The 26,425-nt window shown below is 39.2% G+C and overlaps 1 protein-coding gene across 1 annotated transcript in view; it reads left to right on the top strand.

Moving 5' to 3' along the window:
* Nucleotides 1-244: 244 nt before the first annotated feature.
* APOOL (apolipoprotein O like) overlaps nucleotides 245-26,425 on the top strand; it is a 45,579-nt gene continuing 19,398 nt past the window's right edge. Inside the window, exons 1-3 of the mRNA XM_053699334.1 lie at nucleotides 245-296; nucleotides 11,936-12,040; nucleotides 16,806-16,925. Of these exons, the coding sequence (XP_053555309.1) occupies nucleotides 285-296; nucleotides 11,936-12,040; nucleotides 16,806-16,925 (237 nt within the window). The 5' untranslated portion in view covers nucleotides 245-284. The remainder of the gene's footprint in view (nucleotides 297-11,935; nucleotides 12,041-16,805; nucleotides 16,926-26,425) is intronic.

The following is a 26,425-nucleotide window of genomic DNA, read 5'->3' as shown; positions in this document are numbered from 1 at the left end:
TACATGCTACAATATAGAAAATTCTAAACCTATGCATTTACTAAAAAACTTGTTATTACAAATAACGTTTTATAAAATACATTGATGTATGAAAGCCCACATTATCCACGCACTCCGCTCACAATTTCACAGTCACACGGTGTCAGTGAGTGCTTTGCTTTCAATTCTGATTCTCACGCTTAGATTCAGATTCACACGTGGTCTGGATATGTGCGTTGCTGATTCTTCAAAGGTTTGTCTTGGTCCGGCTGCCGTACTGACGGAGGAGGCGGAGTTAGTGGAACATGGTCTCCAAGGTGAGAGTGGGGTATAGCTGTCAATTGTAAATGAACAGTAGAGCTATACGTGTGTTATTGGGGTGACGATAGCGCACAGGGTTTTGTTATGTGTTTAGCTACCCTACGCCTAGTAAGTACGCAGTGCTTAATTCACCGACAAAAATAATGTTCAGCAATTTTGTGATTCATCCTGCTATTTTTAGAAAATAAGCAATACAATATAACATATCTTCCTTTTTTTCAACTTTGCTAATTATATGCACCTGCTTAATAGTATCCTTTGGCAGTAAAGCCACTGGGCGACTTCCACACATGACATTACTTAAAAAACACATTGTTCCTACTATCGTAGATCAACTCAAAATACTGTTGTAAAACATTTAAGGATAGAGACGCTCACCCCTTCTGTGATTATTATAGTGCTGCTTCATAGAATAAACAGATTATATGAATCGGGTAGAAATCATTTGCATTATACTTTAATAATTAATTCCCCCCCCCCCCCTTTTCCTGTAATTTAACATGCTGGTTTTCTCATTTCAACTGGGCTTTTTTTTTTAAAAGAAATGGGAACCACCATATTGGAACCTAGGCTTTATATTTATCTCTTAAGATCTGTTAGTGATAGATGTCAAACAGCCTATAAAAGAGAATGTTCACATAAGGCTGTGTGAAAACCATTTTCATTACTTTAACAATCCTGTATTCCACACAGCCTTGTGTGTACACACTCATTTGTCTGTATTAAACCTGTCATTAATTGCTCTCAGCAGAAGAGATAGATAAGGGGAAACCCTAAATTCCATCAGGGCAACAGACCGTACTTTGTAGAAACTAAACATTTACGCTTTCATATTTAAACAGCTAATACATTTAAAAGAAAATTAAATTAATAACTTTCTAATCTGTTACAACCTATTTCACAGGAACACATACAAGGCATGTGAAACTGACCCACTCCCAGAAAGTAGGCAAATTATGCTTATCTAGAAAGCCATTTCAGACATGAGTATATCTGTGTACTCATATTTACTTCTCCAAACACATAGGGGAGCTGATTTGATGGTTTAAATAAAATCAAATACAGCAGCACCCAAATGAAGGACTAACGTGTAACATACAAAGATATCATACAAAAGAACAATGAAATAACTTAAAGGGACATTAAACCCACATTTTTTCTTTCATGATTCCGATAGAGAATACCATTTTAAACAACTTTCTAATTTACTTCTCTTATCTAATTTGCTTCAGTCTCTTGATATGCTTTCCTGAAAAGCATATCTAGATAGGCTCAGTAGCTTCTGATAGGTGGCTGCACATATATGCCTCATGTGATTGGCTCACCAATGTGCATTGATATTGCTTTAACAAAGGACATCTAAAGATTGCAGCAAATTAGGTGATAGAAGTAATTTGGAATGCTGTTTAAAATTTTATTCTCTATCTGAATCATGAAAGACAATTTTTGGGTTTAATGGCCCTTTAAAATTGTAAAATCAATTTTATTATGTTTTTAAGATTAAAAACATATAAACAAAAATAAAAACAATAATAGCGTGTAGTACAATAGAATAAATTGCCTATATATGAATCCATATAGAAAAATAGTCCCAGATAAAGATATAATACTATAGTACAGTGGGTGAGAGAGAGGATATATCCTAGGATATAAAAAGAAAAAAAAATGCAAAAAATGTGTCCAAATATATATATATATATATACACACACACACACACAATGTATTCATCAAACATACACTCACCGGCCACTTTATTAGGTACACCTGTTCAATTGCTTGGTAACACAAATTGCTAATCAGCCAATCACATGTCAGCAACTCAATGCTTTTAGGCATATAGACGTGGTGAAGACGACTTGCTGAAGTTCAAACTGAGCATCAGAATGGGGAAAAAAGGGGATTTAAGTGACTTTGAATGTGGCATGGTTGTTGGTGCCAGACGGGCTGATCTACTGGGATTTTCACGCACAACCATCTCTAGGGTTTACAGAGAATGGTCAGAGAAAGAGAAAATATCTAGTGAGCGGCAGTTGTGTGGATGAAAATGCCTTGTTAATGTCAAAGAAGAATGGGCAGACTGGTTTAAGATGATAGAAAGGCAACAGTAACTCAAATAACCACTTGTTACAACCAAGGTATGCAGAATACCATCTCTGAACGCACAACACGTCGAACCTTGAAGCAGATGGGCTACAGCAGCAAAGACCACACCGGGTGCCACTTCTGTCAGCTAGGAACAGGAAACAGGCTACAATTCACACAGGCTAACCAAAATTGGACAGTAGAAGATTGGAAAAACATTGCCTGGTCTGATGAGTTTCGATTTCAGCTGCAACATTCAGATGGTATGGTCAGAATTTGGCATAAACAACACGAAAGCATGGATCCATTCTGCCTTGTATCAACGGTTCAGGCTGGTGGTGGTGGTGTAATGGTGTGAGGGATATTTTCTTGGCACACTTTGAGCCCCTTAGTACCAAATGAGCATTGTTTAAATGCCACGGCCTACCTGAGTATTGTTGCTGACTATGTGCATCTCTTTATGATTACAGTGTACTCATCTTCTAATGTCTACTTCCAGCAGGATAATGCACCATGTCACAAAGCTCAAATCATCTCAAACTGGTTTCTTGACCATGACAATGAGTTCAATGTTCTCCAATGGCCTCCACAGTCACCAGATCTCAATCTAATAGAACACCTTTGGGATGTGGTGAAACGGGAGATTCGCATCATGGATGTGCAGCAGACAAATCTGCAGCAGATGCGTAATGCTATCATGTCAATATGGACCAAAATCTCTGAGGAATGTTTCCAACTCCTTGTTGAATCTATGCCATAAATAATTAAGGCAGTTCTGAAGGTTAAAGGGGGTCCAACCCGGTACTAGCAAGGTGTACCTAATAAAGTGGCCGGTGAGTGTATGTAGGTCAATACAAAATCCATATGTGTGTAAGATGAAAGCCCCAAAGGATGTAATCAATATAATACCTGAAAGAAAGAAAATAATAATAGTGTAACACCATACGAATAAATATGTGACCCAAAGTGCTTACATTTGTTCATCAAATGGAGTGACCGTCTACACGTTTCGGCATAGCATGTGTGTCAAATCACTGATGATGTTATTTCATGTTTTCCATTAGAATAATGCGCCATGTAGTATGAGATTCCTCTAACGTTTTTTTTTTTCCCTCAAAGTCTGCAAACTCAGGTTTTTAGCCGTTGACTTTTTAAAAGGGACACTAAATCCAAAATTTTTCTTTCATTATTCGAGTAGAGAATACAATTTTAAACAACATTCTCTATTATCTAATTTGCTTCATTCTTTAGATATCCTTTGTTGAATAAATAGCAATGCACATGGCTGAGCCAATCACACAAGGCATCTGTGCAGCCACCAATCAGCAGCTACTGAGCTTATCTAGATATGCTTTTCAGCAAAGGATATAAAGAAAATGAAGCAAATTAGATAACTGAAGTAAATAAGAAAGTTGCTTAAAATGGTATGCTCTTTCTAAATCATGAAAGAAAAAATGTGGGTTTTTATATCCCTTTAATTCAAGTTTGTGTAAAACTCATTCATTGGGACAAATTGTTCACATCTATGTGGACAGACAGTGATGGAACAAAATTGTTAAAAGAAAAAGATCTGTTTTTCAAAACGCTACACCATTTCTAAATAATACCCTCTTTTTTTTAAATGCAGCTAAAGAAAAATTGTGCTTTCTTAAAGTGCATTTTACTTTGGCCAGAACTTATTATCTAGAAGGTGCTCTGGCATCTGATATTTCTAGACCTCTAACTTAAAGGGCCATTCAACTCACAATGTAATTCCCTATATGTTTAATTACTCATAGTTATAAAAAAAAAAATTCCAATGCTCTTTTATCATTTATTTTACCTGCTTTCACTGTAACATAACGTTTCAAGTTGTGTTTCTCCGCCCCCCCCCACCCCAAATAGTCTAATACCCTAACTGAAACTTCTATATGATGTACAGTGATTGGTTAATGTATGCAAGATCTTGTTTATAGTTTATAGAACAGAAGCACCTGTGGAGGGGGATTTAATGACTATCTTTTGCAATTTAGAAAAACAGAAATATAAGGAGAGCAACCTTTGGTGGGATATTGAGTTTTTAGAATTGTATATCAGTGAGAGAAAGGTCCCTAGAGGCCTCAGGATGAAAAAATATCCTTTATGTGCACTACATAACTCTGACTTTATGGATGAATGGAACAATAATCTAACGAACTGCTCCATTATTCTAATGAAGCAGTTACTAAAACACAAGAAAGAGGAAAGAGACTCTCTTTTAGTGCAAATTGAAGGTATTTTTGAATCCCTGAAACCCTTTGAACAAACCAGAAAATATATAGACTACAAAACACAACTAGATTCTACTATGCAACAATTACACACTACATTACACACTATACTATCAGAAAGAAAAGTCAATAAGTACCAAAGGGATGTGAAAGATTACAAATTAGACATTGTGTACTCATGGCAGAAAAACCAGCCAAATAGACAGAAGAATCAGTCACAACACAAAAATAAGAATAAAAATAAAAACAAAAGGAAGGGCACTTTCAATCACACATCTAATGCCAAACGAGAAACCTTCTCCAGTATAGACACAGACAATACAGAATCCTCATCCATCACAGAGGATACTCAAGCACAAACTTCCAATGAAGAAACAGCGAATGTAGGTACTGCAGAAGGCAGGGTCAAACTATCGACGCTAGTAAATACACCAGTTACCAGCAGTACATCAAAAAAGGATTTACCACTACGTTACCCAAGCAGAATAAAAAAGACCACACAAAAGTAGCGGGATCAGTAATCAATTTGTCTAATACTTCACTCGCTAGTTCACAGATCACCTTGCTGAATAAAGGATTATCATTTGCACCATCCACTCATTTTGATTTATTTTCGACCATATTAGATGTTAATGCCTTGGTCAGGAAAATCACGTTATGTAAACATTTTTCACTTCTTCCACAAATAACTAGTCAACAAAGTGAAGTCCCAATAGTGGATCACACTTTTCCTCCAATTGAACAATCCATAGGTCTAAATTTCATAGACCAACAGCATCTCAATACACTAATTTCTCTCCAAGTCACAACACTAAGAGAAGCCAGCACTTATGACACTATTCCTAAATTTCATACCACCTCTCACAGCAAATCCAACTTTTACCCTGTTCACAGTAGAAGTGAACCTATTGAAATGTTCCAAAATTTAATAGAACTAGAGATCACTAGTTTGCATTCCTCACTAGATACCTCACTAACTACACACCCTACATTAGCTACCAAATACAATTTATCTTGTAATGAACAACGAGCACTTTTGTCACTGAGCAAAAATAAAGACATAGTAGTCACCCCAGCGGATAAGGGGGGAGCAATAGTCATACTTAACACTGCTGACTACAAGAAAGAAGTTTACAAACAATTAAATGACAGGGACACATACCAAAAACTCACCTTTAATCCCACTCACAAATATCAAAAAGAACTTAATTCATTACTAGACTCTGCTGTAGAAGAAGGCATTCTTGATTCTGAACTAGCTGAATATTGTCTAGTCGAACATCCCATTATCCCTACCTTTCGCACAGTACCAAAGATACATAAAACCCTCACAAACACACCAGGCAGGCCCATTGTGGCCAGCAGAGGTTCACTGTGTGAAAGGATAGGAGACTGGCTAGACAACGTGCTTCAACCTATCGTTAAGTCTTTGCCAGGCTATATACGAGACAGTACTCGCCTTATACAACAAATTCAATCAATTACTTGGCAAGAAAACTACACATGGCTTACTATAGATGTAACAGCTCTTTATTCAAGCATTCCTCACGAGGAAGGTGTAAAAGCCCTCCAATACATGATCAAGCGGTACACTAGTTATCCAGACATTTATTGCCTTCCTGGAAGAACTTACGTTGTTTCTTCTCACTCACAACTACTTTGTCTTCGAGGGCCAGTACTACCTCCAAAAATGTGGCACGGCCATGGGGGCCAAGTTTGCCCCCTCATATGCTAATTTGTATATGGGGTACTTTGAACATCTTTATCTCTTTGGGGGAGGACTGGCCCTCGGAGACAAAGTAGTTATATATGGCAGGTTCATAGATGATCTCATCCTCATCTACAGAAAAAATACTGAATTATCTATACAAGAAATGATCACCTATTTCAATAGCAACACTTTGAACCTAAAATGTACGCACAAAAACAATGACTCAATAATTGATTTCCTAGATCTCACCTTAGAGCATAATGATGAAGGCCAGATAATAACTAGCACATTTAGGAAACCTTTATCAAAAAACGCCATCCTTAGAGCGGACTCTTGTCATGCCCCACACATTCAAAAAGGCATCCCCAAGGGCCAATATCTAAGACTACGGAGAAATTGTAGTTCCCTCTACCTTTATAACAAACAAGCAGAAGAACTAACCCATAGACTAGTGGCGAGAGGCTATAAAAAAAGCACTCTTCTTAAGATCAAATCCTAAGTAGCAAGAATGGACAGAAATACACTTCTTAATAAGAACATGAGCACTAAAATTCAGAAAACACTCACCAGTAAGAACAAGATCACTACACCAAGTGAAAACATATGCTTTGTAACAAACTTTAGCAATCAATTTTACGCTATTGTTAAGATCATAAAAAAATATCTCCCAGTCCTAGATGGAGATCTGATCCTAAGACAAAAAACTAGACAATAAGATCAAATTTTTAGCCAAAAGAGCACCAACCATACGTGACAAAATCAAACAGAAATTCCATCAGAAAGCCCCACCCAACACCAACTGGCTAACCCCCTCTAAAGGGAACTACAAATGTGGTCACATACCATGTAAAAGCTGTAAATATACCAATAGTAGCTCCACTTTCCATTCATCACAGACTAACAAATCATATTCTATCACTACCAGAATGGACTGCACTTCCACACATGTAATATACCTTATAACATGTACATATTGTCAACAACAGTACATAGGTATTACAACACGGCCCCTAAAAGACCGTATAAGAGAACATCTCCTATCAATTGAGGAGGAAGTTCCGAGAACTCTAGTGGCCAAACACTTCCACACACATCAACAGAAATTAACACAGCAATAGAACAAATCTTAAAAAATCCACTAGGGGGAGACAGAAATAGGGCTCTACTAAAAAGAGAAGTATATTGGATATTCACACTACAGACTAGAGTACCACAAGGTATGAACAAAAGGTATGATGTAAATTTATTTATAGATTAACCAGATTACATCACCCAAAGAAAATATGCACCCTATATTCCAATTCTCTTCACTCTAGAGCAATACCATATCCATACCCCGTGTATGGTAGTATCTCTTTAGCCCCATCTAGCATCATTAGTTCTGTATAAGCTCACCATCAGTTGCCCTCCAACTTTTTCTGTTTATTTTTCCTCCTCCCCATATTCAGTTAGTTTTTTCCTTGCCTTGTTTTTTACCCATTCAACTACTTCATAAGAAATAATGTTTTTATCTCTTGAAACATAGATGTCTGAACCCAGATGGTTCAATCTCTATTTTCCTCTCTTCAGATATGATTGGAGACTGGTCCCCTCCCCCTCTATTGTCCTGTTATACCAAAGAATACATCATCTTTCAGGAGATTACATGCAAGCCATGCATATTAACTATGTACTACATGCTAGGCAAACATGACTCAGAATACCAATATCCGATAGGGGGAACACCCAGAGATTCATTCCATCTAGTATCTTCACATAAAAGTTCTACACTAGTGCTCTTTATTATTACTTCTTACTATCACTTATTGATATTTCTAAATATGTTTTCTATCAATGTTCATGTAATATTGAGTCAGCAATGTTATTAATCTGTTTTAATCACTAGTTATCCTTTTGTTGTAGTTTTTACAGTGGTTTATCATATCAGTTTTTATCTAGACTAGTTTGGTCATAGAAACTATATACCATTATCTATATTGTGTTCTTTGAGAGCCTGAATCTTGTGTCTTAACTCAGAACATACATATATAACCATCATCTTTATTAGAATACAACACTCTTAATACACTGTTTAATGATAATACCACTTTTGAATACAAAATACTAACTGTATTATTATATTATATTTCCAACTTTACCATTTTTATGTATCATATAGTTAATTCTGTTTTAATGTTTTCCCCTGCTGGACATTAAGAATATAGGTGTGAGCTACTGCTCTGATTGCCAGGTACATTTAGGTGTGTTACCCTTTACCCACCAGCCTATACAGTTTATTTTAAACAACAGGGGTTAACAAGCACACACTTATCTTTACAACTCCCACAGGCCCTTTACACCTATAAATTAAACTCCAGCAGCAGGAACCAATATCTCTGATGAAGCGCATGTGCTCATGCGCGAAACGCGTAAGATAGGAGCTTACCCGAAGTCTAGTATGGATGTCTGCTCCTGAATAAACCTTTTGCATCTACTCAAAGACTCGGCACTTCTTTTTCCTCATTTTATAGTTGTCCCTAACTAGTTAGAGCAACGGAAGTATGAAAAACAACATTTTCAAGAATATGTATATATAATATAATTTAAAATATCAAGATCCTCTCATTTACTTATATTTATATTTTGATTTTTTATTGAGCCTCGTGATTTTTATTCATTTTAAAATGTGTTAAATTAACTCACATTTCTGCCAACCTGTAATAATTGCTGCAGGCAAAACCTGTGTAGAACAAGAATTTCCCATAAATGGTTTTGGGGAACTTGTATTCACAACGCATTACCACCTTCAAGTAGGAAAGTTATTACTGTCTGTCAAAGGCTTAGCTACTTTCAAGACACCCTAGATTTGGTATTTGGCTACCAAGCAGCTTGCAGCAAGTTTTGGGAATGAAATAAAAAGTAATTAAAGGGATAGAAAGGTCAAAATTTAAATGTGCTTTGGTGTTTTTCAATTTTAAATAGAGGCATCTTTGTGATTTAATTCTGTTTTTCTGCGGCATACGCACATATCTTGTGAGGGTCTGTGCACCAGTATTCAAACACCAAACCTTCTCAGAGAGCTGGCAGTGGTATGTATTGCTAATGTAAAAATTTAATTTGTATCATACAAGCCACCAGGCATGGTGTTTGGATACTGGTGCACAGGCCCTCACAGCAAAAACAGAAAAACCGTAATAATGCAAAAAAACGCTTTCTATACCTGTAAGCTCTTGCTTAATTTAGATTTTTGTTTTTATTTCTTTAATGCTAAGTTCTTTTTATGAGATTTAATTTATTTGGATGTTTAATGAACATTTTTAGAAAATGTTATCAAATGATTTTTTACAGAAATACACCATTAAAGTATGTGGGGACGGGGGGAACTTCCGGGCGGCGGCCATGTTTGGTCGCAGCTTTGTGCGCTGTTTCAGCTCAGAAACTTTAGATTAACTAAACCCTTTTTTTCAAGCTGCCGTTCAGCAACAAAAATTGTAGCATATCAACAAGCTAAACTCTATCTTTCTGAGGATGCCAAAATTTCCCAGTTAGCTGACGGCACTGGAGCACCGGAGCTATATTTGAGGTTGTGGCCTCTCATTACCCCCCCCCCCCCCACCGGCGGAGCACCTTCTGGTCTCTGCCGTACTACAACGAAAAAGCTTGCGTTGTAATTTACTAAGGGGGATTTCTATATGCTCTCTCATCCCTATGGTGTCAACGGTGCAAGTATTAGAAGAAAGGGTGCTTGTACTCTTGGAGGAACATTTTGCTGCGCTGAACGCATGGCTAGATCGTCGTATAGACAAAATACTCATCTCTCCCGGTGATAAACAGAGAGACCCGACTCCTTCTACAAATAGCCAAGCCTTAATCGCTGACAATAATACCCGAGTGAGTGTTGGGCCGGGGGAACATGCCAGCGCTAATACTTATCTTTGGTGCCCCTTGATGCAGACAATTAATTTGTCCCTGAAGACTTCGGAGCCAGAGAGGGAGACGGAAGATCCTCAGTACTCTGTTTTTGTAACAGACATGCGGATGATGTCTTTCCCCTTGCAGACTTCGAAAAGAAAAGTAGCTCCTAGAGATCTGTGTGAGATTGTGAGAAGAGAGACTGATCCCTTGGAGTCCGGACCGCACACTTTTTTTTGGATGGAGCTCATACAGACCTTGCTGGGGTCTCTGTTGGCGGGACGTGGTTTGCAGCAGTCACAGCGCTTACACAAGGTTGGTGTCGGCTAGAGTCCAGGACTGATACTGGTGGAGTTTGAGGCTCTGCAATAGTGACACTTTCGGACTATCTTATGTCACTATACATAGCAACTGGTGACTTATGTGAGGACTACAGGGCCTGATAAATGAGTAGGTGCCTTGCTTCTGCCAAGTTTCTGAGGCCCATCTGTATCCAGGACTGATGCTGGTGGAGTTTGAGGCTCTGCAATAGTGACACTTTCGGACTATCTTATGTCACTATACATAGCAACTGGTGACTTATGTGATGACTACAGGGCCTGATAAATGAGTAGGTGCCTTGCTTCTGCCAAGTTTCTGAGGCCCATCTGTGTTATTATATATATTTAATATTGTTTATTTATGACTGCATGCAACTCTTCTCCTTATGCCTCTACAATTATGTTGGGATCTTGTGTAATGTTACTCCAAAAATATAGGTGTCCCATATGTTGTTATGGGTTCAATTGTTTGTTAATAATTTGACAGCGGAACCTAATCTTTTATAAATAGTGGGCTGTCGGCGGCCGAGACAGCACACTAGGTTTACTCTTATAATTGACCTACAGGATCACCCTTTGGGGCTGTTTAACCCTCTACTACTTTATACCTAGTGTTAATAGCTCCTCTACAATTATAATCCTATAGGGGGAGGAGTTATTCTTTTTATTTCCATGCTTAGACTATTAGCTGTTCTCATTTATATTCTATTGCCCTGATTTAAGTTGACGGGGGAAAGTTCAAAAGTGTTTTTTAGTACATATAAGCCAACTTATTGTGCTTTTACAGAGGCTCAGCCGCAATCTCTTACATATGTCATTTTCAGAGGTCCGGGGGTTTCATATTGCGGAGCTGATAATTCTATATTTGCTATCTAAATATAGTGTGTAGATACCTATATATGTGCACATATTTTCAATGGGTCCTGGAAGGACCTTGATTATACTCTCCTTAATCTACTCCCCTTATTTATATTTACATTTTGTGGTCCAAGAGTGGCCAATAACTACTAGTTGGGGTTCATTGAGGCCCTGATGTAGTCATATTAGAGAAAGGGGAACATGAAATTAATGTTTATAAGCACCTTTTATCTATGACAATGTGCTTTATTTTCTTGTAAAAATAAAAATTTTTATACAGTCTTTTAGAATTTTAAATGTCCTCTATGTGTTATTTCATGTGGGGTTGCATGTATAAAAATACTATGGCTAAGATAAACATGTTTGGATGAAGCAACATAGTCTTAGTATAAAGTTTATAATTTACATCACCAATTAGAAATCTCTGTATACAGGTTACTCACTGTGGTGATGTTCTATATTTGGTTTGCAACTAGTATACTCTACATGGATATTAAGGTTTGTACTATGTTTTTCACCTCAGATCATTAAACTGGCTTCAGTGCCTGCCGGACTGGCCTTCACATCCTACAGCTTGTATGCAATTTCAGACAGGGAACCTAAAGGTAATCCTTTGAATCCAAATCAGGTAAGCTATTTTTGTTCCTTTGATAGTAAACCCACCTTATTGAAACTCTATCTAAATCTCTTAAGTCACTTATGTGGTAATATATGTTCTGTGTGAATTAGTGTGTTATTTTCAGGATTGGTTTGGGAAGTTTGAAATTGATTGGGAAGAACAATTATGTAACCTCTACCATACTCTATCTCTGAAGAGATCAATGTACATTTGGTAATAGAAATAAATTTTAAAGTTTTTTTTTTTTTTATTGCGCGCTTTTTTTGGGTTTTTTTTGGTCTTTTTTCTTTCATGTTCACTTTAGTCATAGCAATACTCAATAGCTTTACATTTGTATCCACTGGTAGAAGTTCGCTCCTGTCTTCTTCCTTCTCAGCAGTCAACTAACTGTATGAGAATGAGATGGCTGGACAGAAAGCAATGGGGTGCAAACAAGTAGTGTCTCCAGGTGTGTAGTTATCGTTTCTAGCTGCTATAGTGACCTAGCACTCAATATTTTGTGACTCAAAAATCGTAATATATATCTATATATTGAATCCTTGTAGTTAAAAAGTTGGGGAGCAAAGGATGCATTTTTATTGATATATTGCCATTAGTTTTTGCATTATATACATATTTGAAATTTTATGCTTTTTCATTAAAATTTCTACCAATCCAGGGGTTAAACATCAAGCTTATTGAGCGCTTTATATAACAGAACAATAAGTTAACTCCAGAATAAGTTTTGCTACATAGTCTAGAGGTTTATCGTCTAAAGCTAAGAAGCTGGTTGCAAAGATAATTACTGCAACCAGAGTTTATATTGCCAGGTGCTGGAAAACTACTATGCCCAATTTTATTATAGTAGATAATACAGCTGATTAGAATTACCAGATGGGCAGTTTAACTGCAAATATTCTGGACCAGAAGGACCAATTCTTGGCCTTGTGGAATCCCTGGATTATGTATGTTGAGGCAAGGAAGTGATGACTCTTGGGAAAGACTGATTATAAAGAGGTTGATGTCTTATTAGAGAGGAGGGCAAGATACAAAAGATAACTATTCTTATTCTGTCAGAGGTAAAAGGGAGGAGAGGGAACCAGACCTTGCCATACACGTTATATAGAAGTGTATTTGGCCCTTATGGAGGAATAATCATGGGGAAGTCTCCTTCCCGTTTAGTTTTTTTCTCTAAGGTTAGAATGTAATTATATTGCCTGTATTATATTAGTATAGACATTTTGAAGGTATCAGAAATACTTTTGTGGATTATATTGGACTAGTCCTAAAGCCCGTTCACACGGGCCATTTTTTGCAGTACAGTGGTCCCACCACTGGCGTTCTCTCCCTCTCACTCTCTTTTGCTTTCTCTCTCTCCCCCCTCTCTTTTGCACTCTCTCCCCCTATCTCTCTCTCTCGCTCCCCTCTCTCTCTCCCCCCCTCTCTCTCTCCTCTCTTTCTCTCTCTCTCTCTCTCCCCTCTCTCTCTCTCTCTCTCTCTCTCTCCCCTCTCTCTCTCTCTCCCCTCTATCTCTCTCTCTCTCCCCTCTATCTCTCTCTCTCTCCCCTCTATCTCTCTCTCTCGCCTCTCTCTCTCTCTCGCCTCTCTCTCTCTCTCCTCTTTCTCCCCCTCTCTCTCTCCCCCCTCTGTCTCTCCTCTCTCTCTATCTCTCTCCCCTCTCTCTCCCCCCTCCTCCCCTCTCTCTCTCTCCTCTCTCTCCCCCCTCTGTCTCTCTCTCTCTCTCTCTCTCTCTCCCCTCTGTCTCTCTCACTCCCCTCTCTCTCTCTATCTCCCCCCTCTCTCTTTTTCTGTCCACATCTCCCCTCTTTCTCTATCCCCTCTCTCTCTATCTCTCTCCTTCTGTCTCTCTCTCCCTCTCCCCCCCCCCTCTCTCTCTCCCTCTCCCCCCCCTCTCTCTCTCTCTCCCCCCTCTCTCTCCCCTCTCTCTCTCTCTCTCTCACCTCTCTCTCTCACCTCTCTCTCTCTCTCTCCCCTCTCTCTCTCCCTGTCTCTCTCCTCTCTCTCTCCTCCCTCTATCTCTCTCTCTCTCCCCCCTCCCCACTCTCTCTCTCCCCCCCTCCCCACTCTCTCTCTCCCCTCTCTCTCTCTCTCTCTCTCCTCTTTCTCCCCCTCTCCCCCCTCTGTCTCTCCTCTCTCTCTCTCTTGCCCCTCTATCTCTCCCCCCCTCTCTCTCTCCCCCCTCTCTCTATTTCTCTCCCCTCCCTCTCCCCCCTCTCTCTCTCCCCTCTCTCTCTCTCTCCCCTGTCTCTCTCTCCTCTCTCTCTCCTCCTCTCTCTCCCCCCTCTGTCTCTCTCTCTCTCACTCCCCTCTCTCTCTCTCTCCCCTCTTTCTCTCTCACTCCCCTCTCTCTCTCTCACTCCCCTCTCTCTCTATCTCCCCCCTCTCTCTTTTTCTGTCCACATCTCCCCTCTTTCTCTCTCCCCTGTCTCTCTATCTCTCTCCCTCTGTCTCTCTCTCCCTCTCCCCCTCTCTCTCTCTCTCTCCCTCTCCCCCCTCTCTCACTCCCTCTCCCCCCTCTCTCTCTCTCTATCTCTCTCTCTCCCCCCCTCTCTCTCTCTCTCTCCCCCCCCCTCTCTCTCTCTCTCCCCCTCTCTCTCTCATTCTCTCTCTCCTCTCTCTCTCTCTCTCCCCCCTCTCTCCACATCTCCCCCCTCTCTCCACATCTCCCCCCTCTCTCCACATCTCCCCCCTCTCTCCACATCTCCCCACATCTCTCCCCTCTCTCCACATCTCCCCCCTCACTCCACATCTCCCCCCTCACTCCACATCTCTCCACATCTCCCCACATCTCTCCACATCTCCCCACATCTCTCCACATCTCTCCCCTCTCTCCACATCTCTCCACATCTCCCCCTCTCTCCACATCTCCCCCCTTTCTCCACATCTCCCCACATCTCTCCCCTCTCTCCACACCTCCCCCCTCTCTCCACATCTCCCCCCTCTCCCCACATCTCTCCACATCTCCGCACATCTCTCCCTTCTCTCCACATCTTCCCCCTCAATCCACATCTCTCCACCCTCTCTTGAGCTGTTTGAGCTCTCTCCACGGCCCTTCACGGGCCTTCACGCTAGGCTCCGCCCCCTTCACGGGCCTCCGCGTTAGGCCCCGCCCCCTTCACGCTCGGCCACGCCCACTTCTGCTCGGCGCAGTCGGCAGAACAGTTAGGGACTTAGGCCAGGTGTGTTTGTCCTCGTGCTGTCTCTACTGCGCATGACAGCTTCGGACAAACACACTTGGCCTTTTATAGTATAGGATGTTTTTTGTTGTTTAGACTCATGGACTATGGAATTATACACACTGTTGAGTGTGATTACACCAGTGTTGCTAATCTCCATTTTTTTCTTTTTCCATTCTGTATATTCAAAATCTTAATAAAGTTCTTTTTAAAAAAAAAAAATCTATCAATTCAGACTACTGATACAGGAAAATGTGTTTAGACAATACTGGAGACATTAGGGTCCTTAGTAAGAGCGATGCTGTTCTTTTTGAAAAATAAACTATCTTTATAGGATTAAAAGTTTCTTTGATACCCTGCAAAACATTGTAAGTACATGTATGTCCCTTTTAGTAGATGAAAATTGATGGCTTTTCGGGAAAGTATTCTAGTAACCAGAGTGTTTTTGCCTTTAAGTTGAATAGAGGGGCATCGTTCTTAACTATTATCATACTTATGTGACTGAAACTGCATTTGTCTTTGTCCGCTACTGTTCTGTTCAGAGGCAATTTGTCTAGAGAAGTAGTGCTGTAGGTCCTGAAATTGAGTTTAAAAAGAGCAGCTTTTGCTTATTTATTAACAGAAGCTAAAACATCAGAAATTGGTTTATGTAAAGTTACTTGTTGGTTAAATGGCTGCGATTCAGCAGTGAAGGCTTTCTGACTGTAATAAAGGAATTATATACATTGTATAAAGCTTTTGTCCACCACTCTGCTTATTAGCAACATTGTATTTTATTAATTTATTTTAACCTTATTCAAGTGTCAAGCAAAGTATCTAAGCACTAGAAGCAGCTGATATAAGATTTAAATCAGTCCTCTGTTTTTTATTTCCATCCTAGTGAGCTGCCTATGTATGGAACGGTAATATAGAATTACTAAGATAGAATATACCAACCTCAACACTTCTTAATTTTAACGGTTTTGAGTTATGCTATAATTTCATTTATTAATCGTGTTTGATTACATTTTAAACTGCAGCTCATTTTTATGTGTACTGTGTATGTATTTTCTTGGATCAAATTTGTTTTATATTTGTGGCCACAACATTTTTTACGCATATTCTGACAATTATTTTATTTGTCATATACACTTCTTTGGTATATGAATTTAAATATTATTTTCTATAAATCTGATTATTTACTATCAGATATAAGAAATACACTGTCTCATCTGGGGAATGTGACTTTATAAATTAGCCCAGAAAACATTAAATCACAATACATAAGATATCCAATTATTTTATTTATTTTTTATTATTTAACACTTATGGTCATGTATGTAATGTTAGACATTTGGAATACTCCAGATAATTTATTATTCCTTTTTTTTAAGTGTTGCATGTGTGATACACTGTAACAATAAGGATACATTAATCTGGAAATCGTTTGTGAGTTAAACAAACAAGATTCATACTTGGTTTTATTTGCAGTTGATGATTAAAATAGTTTCTAGCTATATCTACTATCCTAATATTAGTTGTGATAATTTAATTATTAAATCATAATCTATGCATGTAAAAAAAATATATGTATGTGATCTGCATTTTATTTCTTTTAGTTTTCTGTTTACTCTGTTCCTCCTCCACAATCAATATATATTGATGAACAGCCAGGCCGCTTGCAGTCAGGATTATCTCTAGCGCGGGGAACTCTTTGGCCCTATGTGATATGGGGTAAGGTAAGAGATTCTATTTTTTTGGAGGGGCAGGATTCTTTCTTTCCTGTTGGTTTTTAGTGCTTAGATCGTAGACTAAATCCATTATTACATGTAGACTGTATAGTGTAGTTATGCCAATGGACCAGAATATAATACAATAATACACCAGTGTTTTGAAGAACAGAATTGTCACTTTTCCTTCTTGTTCAAGGCAGTAAAATTTAGTCCTGAAAATCAATGTTTTGAAATAAAATACTGTCTTTTATTTTATTTAATTTCCGGAGTGTCAAACGAATATGGACATGGGCTTCCAAGACTAAGCACATTAAATAATCTCGAAGCTCACTTTAATCACTTCTCTTTCCAATTTAGGAGGAATGTACAGCTTTATTGTTCACCTCCTCCGTTTTATGCACAGTTTTGCCCACCTGGGTACTTACTCTGGAGGTGTAGTGATTGGGTGGGCAAGAGTGTGATGGCAGTCTCTCGAAGTGTTATAGTTGCAGTACTGAAGTATGCCTGGAGCTGACTCAGTATCCACACCCGAGAGGTGGTCACACAAACACCCCCCTGGATTCTCTCACACATTTAAGTAGGTTCCTATGCCACTCTTATGCACATCCCACGTGCTCTCCTACTCTTGCTCACTTTCCCAGGCTTTCTACACCGATTGAAAGAGCAGCAATGCACTACTGAGAGCTAGCTAAACACATTAAGTGAACCAAGAGGCTTATATGTGCAGCCACCAATCAGCAGCTAGCTCCTATGAGTGCATTGATCCTTTAAGCCTACCAAGGTATGATTTTCAACAAAGGATACCAAAGAACAAAGCAAACTATATAACAAGTACATTGGAAAGTTGTTTACAATTTTATGGTATATTCAAATAATAAAAGAAACATTTTTGGTTTAATGTCCCTTTAAGAAATTATGTCTCCAATTTAATTTTCATGGGAATTAAGAGCAAGCATCTACTTTTTTTTTTTTTTCTTTTTTTTTTTTTTTTTTTTAAGGTTGCAGACAGAATTCTAGCACTCTCCCCCCCCCCCCCCCAGTGGTCAATGAGCAGAATGTTTGTAAACTGCTTTGATAATTCTGCTACAAATATTGTATGTTCTGTGACTCCTTTCAGGCTATTTATGCTTTCTTAGAATTTCTATCAGATTCAAATGTGTATTTCTTTCATGTAATTGGCAAGAGTCCATGAGCTAGTGATGTATGGGATATACAATCCTACCAGGAGGGGCAAATTTTCCCAAACCTCAAAATGCCTATAAATACACCCCTCACCACACCCACAATTCAGTTTTACAAACTTTGCCTCCCTATGGAGGTGGTGAAGTAAGTTTGTGCTTGATTTTCTTCTGTGATATAAGCTTCTCAGCATTTTGAAGCCCGATTTCTCTCAGAGTACAGTGTTTGTCAGAGGGATGTGACGAGTGTATCACCTATTGATTCTAGGGTTTTCCTCACAGAAATCTTTTCAAAGGTTCTCTGTTATCAGTCGTAGAGATTCATCTCTTACCTCCCTTTTCAGATCGACAATATATTCTCATATTCCATTACCTCTACTGTTACTGTTTCAGTACTGGTTTGGCTATCTGCTATATGTGGATGGGTGTCTTTCAGTAAGTATGTTTTCATTACTTAAAGACACTCTCAGCTATGGTTTGGCACTTTATGTATTAATATAAAGTTTTAAATATATGTATTGTATTTATATTTGTCAGATTTATGTATATTTCCTTTTGCAGACTATCAGTTTCAAAATTGGGAAAACATATTTAGGAAGTTATTTTTTCTTACCTGGGGTATAGTCTTTTCTTCAAATTGACGGCTTTTTTATTAATTATTAAAATTAGGCTTGCAAGGTCGCAAAATGCTGATATTTATTGCGTCATTCTTGGCGCAAGAAAATATTTTTGGCACGAAGGTACGTTTGGTGATGCAAATTCATCATTTCCGGTGTCTTAGTTGACGCCAGGTTTCCTTGCACAAGGTTGCGTCTGTCACGACGCGAGTTGCATCATTCCGGATGTTGTTGGTGCCAAAAAAAAATTCATTTTGCGTTGTGCGTCATTCTTGGCGCTAAATAATTTAATTATTTAAACCCCACTTCCTATATGCCTTTGCCTTTTTTCCCCAAGGCAGAACATGCAGTGATCTGAGATGTCATTGCAGAAAATGCAGCATGTCTGCAGAAAGAATGGGACACATTCAGGAACTGTTGACTCTTTTTTTTCTTTGCAGCGCTGCTCTGCATCAGAATTTTCTCTTCAAACTGTACTGTGCTCTGGCTGCACTGTGTAATTTTTTTCTTAACACAGTGCATCCAGAACAAAGTGCTGTTTGAAGAGAACAGTCAAATATGGAGCCGCCCTACAATGCAGCAGTACATTTATTGTTATCTCAGGGATTTTGTCACAAGACATTTTAAAAACTTTCTTTTTTTCTTTGCAGCTAATTTGCAAAGCAATTTTCAACTGCTGCACTATATTATAAATCTTTAAAAAATGTTTTATTCTCTAGTTAATCAACACATTGCAATATTGAACTGGTGCTTTAGCGGAACTGCCTAATTTAAAATGTAATTTTATTTCAAAGTTATCTGCAGAAAATGTTTCACTAAAAAAATCTCATCGCAGAAAGTGGAGAAAAGCTCTGCCTCTGGGCAGGCTTTTTTTATGCTCAGAGGGCTATGCTGTTTGCATTTTTTTTTCCATTCCTGAAACTGCCATATAAGGAAATTGATCATTTTGCTTTATATGTTGTTTTTTTCTCTTACATTTGCAAGATGTGTCAATCTGATCCTGTCTCAGAAACGACTGTTGGAATCCTGCTGCCTGATAACAGTTCTACCAAAGCTAAGTGTATCTGTTGTAAGTTGGCGGAGATAATATCTCCAGCTGTAGTTTGTAACAGTTGTCATGATAAACTTTTACATGCAGAGAATGTATCCATCAGTACTAGTACAATGCCTGTTGTTCCTTCAACATCTAATGTACTTGATATCCCTGTGAATATTAAAGAATGTATTGCTGATGCGATTCAGAAGGCTTTGTCTGCTATTCCGCCTTCTAATAAACGTAAAAGGTCTTTTTAAAACTTCTCATAAAGTTGATGAAATTTCAAATGACCGACAATATACTGAATTATCCTCCTCTGATGAGGATCTATCTGATTTAGAAGATCCTTCCTCAGATATTGACACTGACAAATCTACTTATCACTTTAAGATGGAGTATATTCGTTCCTTGTTAAGAGGTGTTGATTACTTTGGATATTGAGGAATCTAGTCCTCTTGATACTAAAACTAGTAAACATTTAAATTCTGTTTATAAACCTCCTGTGGTTACTCCAGAGGTTTTTCCAGTTCCTGATGCTATTTCTGATATGATTTCAAAGGAATGGGATAGGCCTGGTACTTCTTTTATTCCTTCTTCTAGGTTTAAAAAGTTGTATCCTTTGCCAGCAGCTAGATTGGAGTTTTGGGAAAGAATCCCCAAAGTTGATATCTCTCGTCTTGCCAAACTATTCCTATGGAAGATAGTACTTATTTTAAGGATCATTTAGATAGTAAACTTGAATCTTATCTATGGAAAGCGTATTTATTTTCTGGCTAAATTCTTAGGCCTGCTATATCTATGGCTGATGTTGCAGCTGCTTCAACGTTTTGGTTGGAAAGCTTAGCGCAACAGGAAACTGATTCTGATTTGTCTAGCATTGTTTGCTTGCTTCAACATGCTAATCATTTTATCTGTGATGCTATTTTTGATATCATCAAAATTGATGTTAAATCTATGTCTTTAGCTATTTTAGCTAGAAGAGCTTTGTGGCTCAAATATTGGAATGCTGACATGGTATCTAAGTCTAGATTACTATCTCTTTCTTTGCAAGGTAATAATTTATTTGGTTCTCAGTTGGATTCAATTATTTCAACCATCACTGGGGGGAAGGGAGTTTGTTTGCCTCAGGATAAAAGATCTAAGGGTAAATCTAAAGCTTCTAATCGTTTTCGTTCTTTTTGACAGAATAAGGAACAGAAAGCCAATCCTTCCCCCCAAGGAATCTGGTTCCAATTGGAAACCTTCTTCAAGTTGGAATAAATTCAAGCCATTTACGAAACCAAAGCCAGCCCTCAAGTCTGCATGAAGGTGCGGCCCCCATTCCAGTTCAGCTGGTGGGGGGAAGATTAAAAATTTTCCAAAACATTTGGGCAGATTCTGTCCAAAATCAGTGGATTCAGAATATTGTCTCTCAAGGGTATCGAATAGGATTCAGAGTAAGACCTCCTGTGAGAAGATTTTTTTTCTCTCACACGTTCCAGCAAATCCAGTGAACGCTCAGGCTTTTCTGAAGTGTGTTTCAGATCTAGAGCTTTAAGGGATAATCCTATCCGTTCCGTTTCAGGAACAGGGTCTGGGGTTTTATTCAATTCTATTCATTGTCCCAAAGAAAGAAAATTCATGCCAGTTCTGGATCTGAGAATTTTGAATCGTTTTGTAAGAGTGCCAACTTTCAAAATGGTGACTATAAGGACTATTCAGCCTTTTGTTCAACAAGGTCATTATATGTCCACGATAGACTTACAGGATGGATATCTTCATATTCCGATTCATCCAGACCACTATCGGTTTCTGCGATTCTCTTTTCTAGACAAGAATTACCAATTTGTCGCTCTTCCATTTTGCCTAGCGACAGCTCAAAGAATTTTTTCAAAGGTTCTCGGTGCCCTACCACTCTGTAATCGGAGAACAGGGTATTGCGGTGCTTCCTTATTTGGACGATATCTTGGTACTAGCTCAGTCTTTACATTCTGCCCAATCTCACACGAATCAACTAGTGGTGTTTCTTCAAATACATGGATGGAGGATCAATTTACCAAAAAAGGTCTTTGATTCCTCAGACAAGGGTCACCTTTTTAGGTTTCCAGATAGAGTGAGTGTCCATGACTATGTCTCTAACAGACAAGAGACGAATGAAATTGGTTTCAGCCTGTCAGAACCTTCAGTCTCAATCATTCCCTTAAGTGGCTATGTGCATGGAAGTTTTAGGTCTCATGACTGCAGCATCGGGCCCGATCCCCTTTGCTCATTTTCATATGAGACCTCTTCAGCTTTGTATGCTGAATCAATGGTGCAGGGATTATACAAGGATATCATAATTAATATCCTTAAATCCCAATGTTCGACTCTCTCTAACTTGGTGGCTAGATCACCAGCGTATAGCTCAAGGAGCCTCTCTTGTTCGTCTGACCGGGACTGTAATCACAACAGATGCAAGTCTTTCAGGTTGGGGAGCTGTCTGGGGATCTCTTACAGCACAAGGGGCTTGGAAATCTCAAGAGGCGAGGTTACAAATCAATATTTTTGAACTCTGTGCTATTTTCAGGGCTCTTCAGGTTTGGCCTCTGTTGAAGAGAGAACCATTCATTTGTTTTCAGACAAACAATTTCACAACTGTGGCTTTTGTCAATCATCAGGGTGGGACTCACAGTCCCCTAGCTATGAAAGAAGTATCTTGGATACTTTCTTGGGCGGAATCCAGCTCCTATCTAATTTCTGCGGTGCATATCCAAGGTGTAGACAATTGGGAAGCGGATTATCTCAGCCGTCAGACTTTACATCCGGGGGAGTGGTCTCTCCATCCAGATGTGTTTTTTCAGATTGTTCAGATGTGGGGTCTTCCAGAAATAGATCTAATGGCTTCCCATCTAAACAAGAAACTTCCCAGGTACTTGTCCAGGTCCAGGGATCCTCAGGCAGAGTCGGTGGATGCGTTAGCAGTTCCTTAGTTTTACCAACCTGCTTATATCTTCCCGCCTCTAGTTCTTCTTCCAAGAGTGATCTCCAAGTTCATCATGGAACAATCATTTGTGTTTCTGGTAGCACCAGCATGGCCTCACAGGTTCTGGTATGCGGATCTTGTCCGGATGTCCAGTTGCCAACCTTGGCCACTTCCTTTAAGACCAGACCTTCTGTCTCAAGGACCGTTTTTCCATCAGGATCTCAAATCGTTAAATTTGAAGGTATGGAAATTGAATGCTTAGTCATAGAGGTTTCTCTGACTCAGTGATTGATACTATGTTACAGGTTTGTAAATCTGTTTCTAGGAAGATTTATTATCGAGTTTGGAAGACTTATATTTCATGCTGTTCTTTTCATAAATTCTCCTGGCATTCTTTTAGAATTCCTAGAATTTTACAGTTTCTTCAGGATGGTTTGGATAATGGTTTGTCTGCAAGTTCCTTGAAGGGACAAATCACTGCTCTTTCTGTTTTTTTTTCACAGAAAGATTGCTAATCTTCCTGATAGTCACTGTTTTGTGCAGGCTTTGGTCCGTATCAAGCCTGTCATTAAATCAATCTCTCCTCCTTGGAGTCTTAATTTGGTTTTGAAGGCTTTACAGGCTCCTCCATTTGAGCCTATGCATTCTTTGGATATTAAACTACTGGAAAGTGTTGTTCCTTTTGGCGTTCTCTTCTGCTAGAAGAGTTTACAAATTATCTCCTCTTTCTTGTAAGGCAGTTTTCGGACTGCATTTAAGTTTTTACCTAAAGTTGTGAATTCTAACAACATTAATAGGGAAATTGTTGTTCCCTCTTTGTTTCCTAATCCTAAGAATTCTTTGGAGAGATCCTTATTCTCTGGATGTTGTAAGACCTTTGAAATATTATGTTGAAGCTACTAAAGATTTCAGGAAGACTTCTAGTCTATTTGTTATTTTTTCTGGTCCTAGGAAAGGTCAGAAAGCTTCTGCCATTTCCTTGGCATCCTAGTTAAAGCTTTTGATTCATCAGGCTTATTTGGAGTCGGGTCAGGCCCTGCCTCAGAGAATCACAGCTCATTCTACTAGATCATTTTCCACTTTGTGGGCTTTTAAGAATGAAGCTTCGGTTGATCAGATTTGCAAAAGCAGCAACTTGGTCTTCTTTGCATACATTTACTAAAATCTACCATTTTGATGTATTTGCCTCATCGGAAGCAGTTTTTGGTAGAAAAGTTCTTCAGCTCAGAAAAACAAAACAAAATGTCAGTTGCTGTTGCTTAAATAAAAAGTCTCTTTATTGAAAATTGTTTAAAACATGGAGGGTGCATACCCTATAGAAAAAAGAAATAGACTAACATGTTTCGGCCTGCGCCGTATTCATAGTCCTCTATGACTATGAATACGGCGCAGGCCGAAACAGTGCCTAATTGCTCACTGAGCATCATTCAGAAATTCGGAATCTGAAGGACAATGAGAAGTTAAGCTGGCCTGACTGTTTTGTCGGGGGAACAAGTTGAGGCCTTTCTTGAGCAGCCATCTTTAATCTACACGTGAAGGATAACCCACAAGAAACCTTTCTAAGCTCACCATGGCATTGGCTTGCTGCCTCTTGAAGGACATCGAGGCCCTTCTAAAGCAATATCAACTCCGCTTCACTGAATCTATGCAATCTATTGTGAACCTGCCTGACCCAGATGTTAAATCCCAGTCTGCCGGCAAATTGGAGGATACGCGCTCTTGCGATCCTCTGCAACTCAGCAGCACACTCCTGAACGAGATCTCACCTTACATACGGGAGGCTGGAGACCTCTGCCTTTCCGAGGGACAGATTGATGATCAACAGTATAAAGACCCGGAGCGGGCTGTGCTGCGACCTCAGCAACTAACAACGAGCAGGGATCGCTCCGGGAGCGCTAACATTCAGGCTAAGCGCCCTACTATGTGTCCTGCTGATCTGAGTTGGGGGTCGGCAGTGGCGATGATCTCCCCTCAGCACATACCGCTCCAGAAACTTGCGCTGCAGGGATCTCCACCATCCCCTTTTAAAGCCGGTATCGGCTAGAACACACTCTCCCGGCTGGTCCTATACAGAGGTAACATAGTCTGAGACATACTCTGGGTCAGCCATGCTTACGTCTTACCGGATCACCCTACTGTTAAGCTTGCTATGGGGCACGGCATGCGATAATTACAGGTGAACCAGAGGACTGAATGTGCGACCTTGTTTTTTGGATTATGCTGTCATCTATGGGGAACACTTATACACACGATAATATGTGGACCTCTTACGCTAGGCCAGATACGCTTTACAATAGGTACTTCATTGCAAGCCGTGTTAACCATCACGTTAAGATACGGGCTGGTCATTTTATATTTTGTAACTTCTTATTTCTGAGACTTCCTATTGTCAACTTTTGAGTTTTAGACCCATCGATGTCATAAGCCTAACTTGACAGTTGGAAAATACTGGTTCACCTCAGTTTATTATATGTTTGCCTGTTTGTCAGTTGAGCCCATTTTACTCAGTTACGTGCGTGTGTCACTGTTAATTACATTGTCACTTTTCTCCACGCAGATGACTGCAGATTAATGTGACCAACCACACATTCTCTGTCTATCTATGTACCTTATGAGCAGTTTCCTCGCTGCGTTTTAGTTTAAGTAACCTCTGCATACAATTACTTAGCTGATTTTGCATTATTTACAAAGAGAGATGTCCTTATGTGTATTTCTAATTATCGCTTATACAATGCCCTAGTTTTTATATCAGGCTGTATGTTGTTCCCCATGATTATGCTCCCATAGGTGTAATTAACTAGGTGTGAGATTTCTGCTTAAAATATTAATGACCTAGGATGTCACATATTCTACCGAGGTAACCAACTGTCTACTGCTTCTTTAATCCATAGAGGTTCCAGCTTCTTTGTTTAACTGCTTTTCATGTTAGATATAACTTTTTAAACATGTAGAAGTTGTTCCCTTTAATGCAAAGATTTATTTGTTAGGATAAATCCGGTCTTATTGTATATTTATATATAGTCAACGATTGCAAGCTCTTACTACATTTGACATGATCACTGTAGGTGTATGTATGTTTGTCATCCTGCACTCTCAAACTCCTTTCATGTTAGTCACACACTCTGAGGGATAAATAGCACTATTACATGGTGATATCTTTATTTCATTCCCATGCCTGTTTGGCTAAGGCTGGACCTTAGCCCCTACATGTATCCTCCAATTCTAGGGAAACTTCTATTGTAACAGACACACTCCCAGTAATATGGTGCAACCTTTGATTTGGAAGCTCCCCTGCTAGCGGCCGAAGCAGTGGGCGCATGCTTCTTATAAGTGTGTGGCTATACAGATGTATTTTAGTTCTAACCACATGTTACCATTAACTTTTGGTAATTGTCATATAAACAGAGCTCCTACATATGACTGACTCATCTACCCTTCCCATACCGGATGTCCTGACAGAAATGGAAGTCATCCATTTATATAATCAAGCTTAGCTTGTCCCGCTAGGGGCTTGCTATATCCCTTTATTGCGGACAGTCCCCTTTACCATGCTCTAGCACATACCCTTGAAGTTTGGTTTGCCCTAGCCCAGAGTAGGTGTCCCTAGGCCCTTATTGTAACCGGAGACATACTTCCTTATTGTTATTTGCCCCAACCAATTATTTCAATGGCGTAGAGTTCCTTCTATCATATTTCCCACACCTATCTGCCCACCTCCCCCCCCTCCCCACAAT

Source organism: Bombina bombina, chromosome 1 (assembly GCF_027579735.1).
Source record: "Bombina bombina isolate aBomBom1 chromosome 1, aBomBom1.pri, whole genome shotgun sequence".
NCBI classification, from domain to species: Eukaryota; Metazoa; Chordata; class Amphibia; order Anura; family Bombinatoridae; genus Bombina; species Bombina bombina.
Note: the sequence above shows the minus strand (reverse complement) of the source record. Positions and strands in the feature narration are given on the sequence as shown.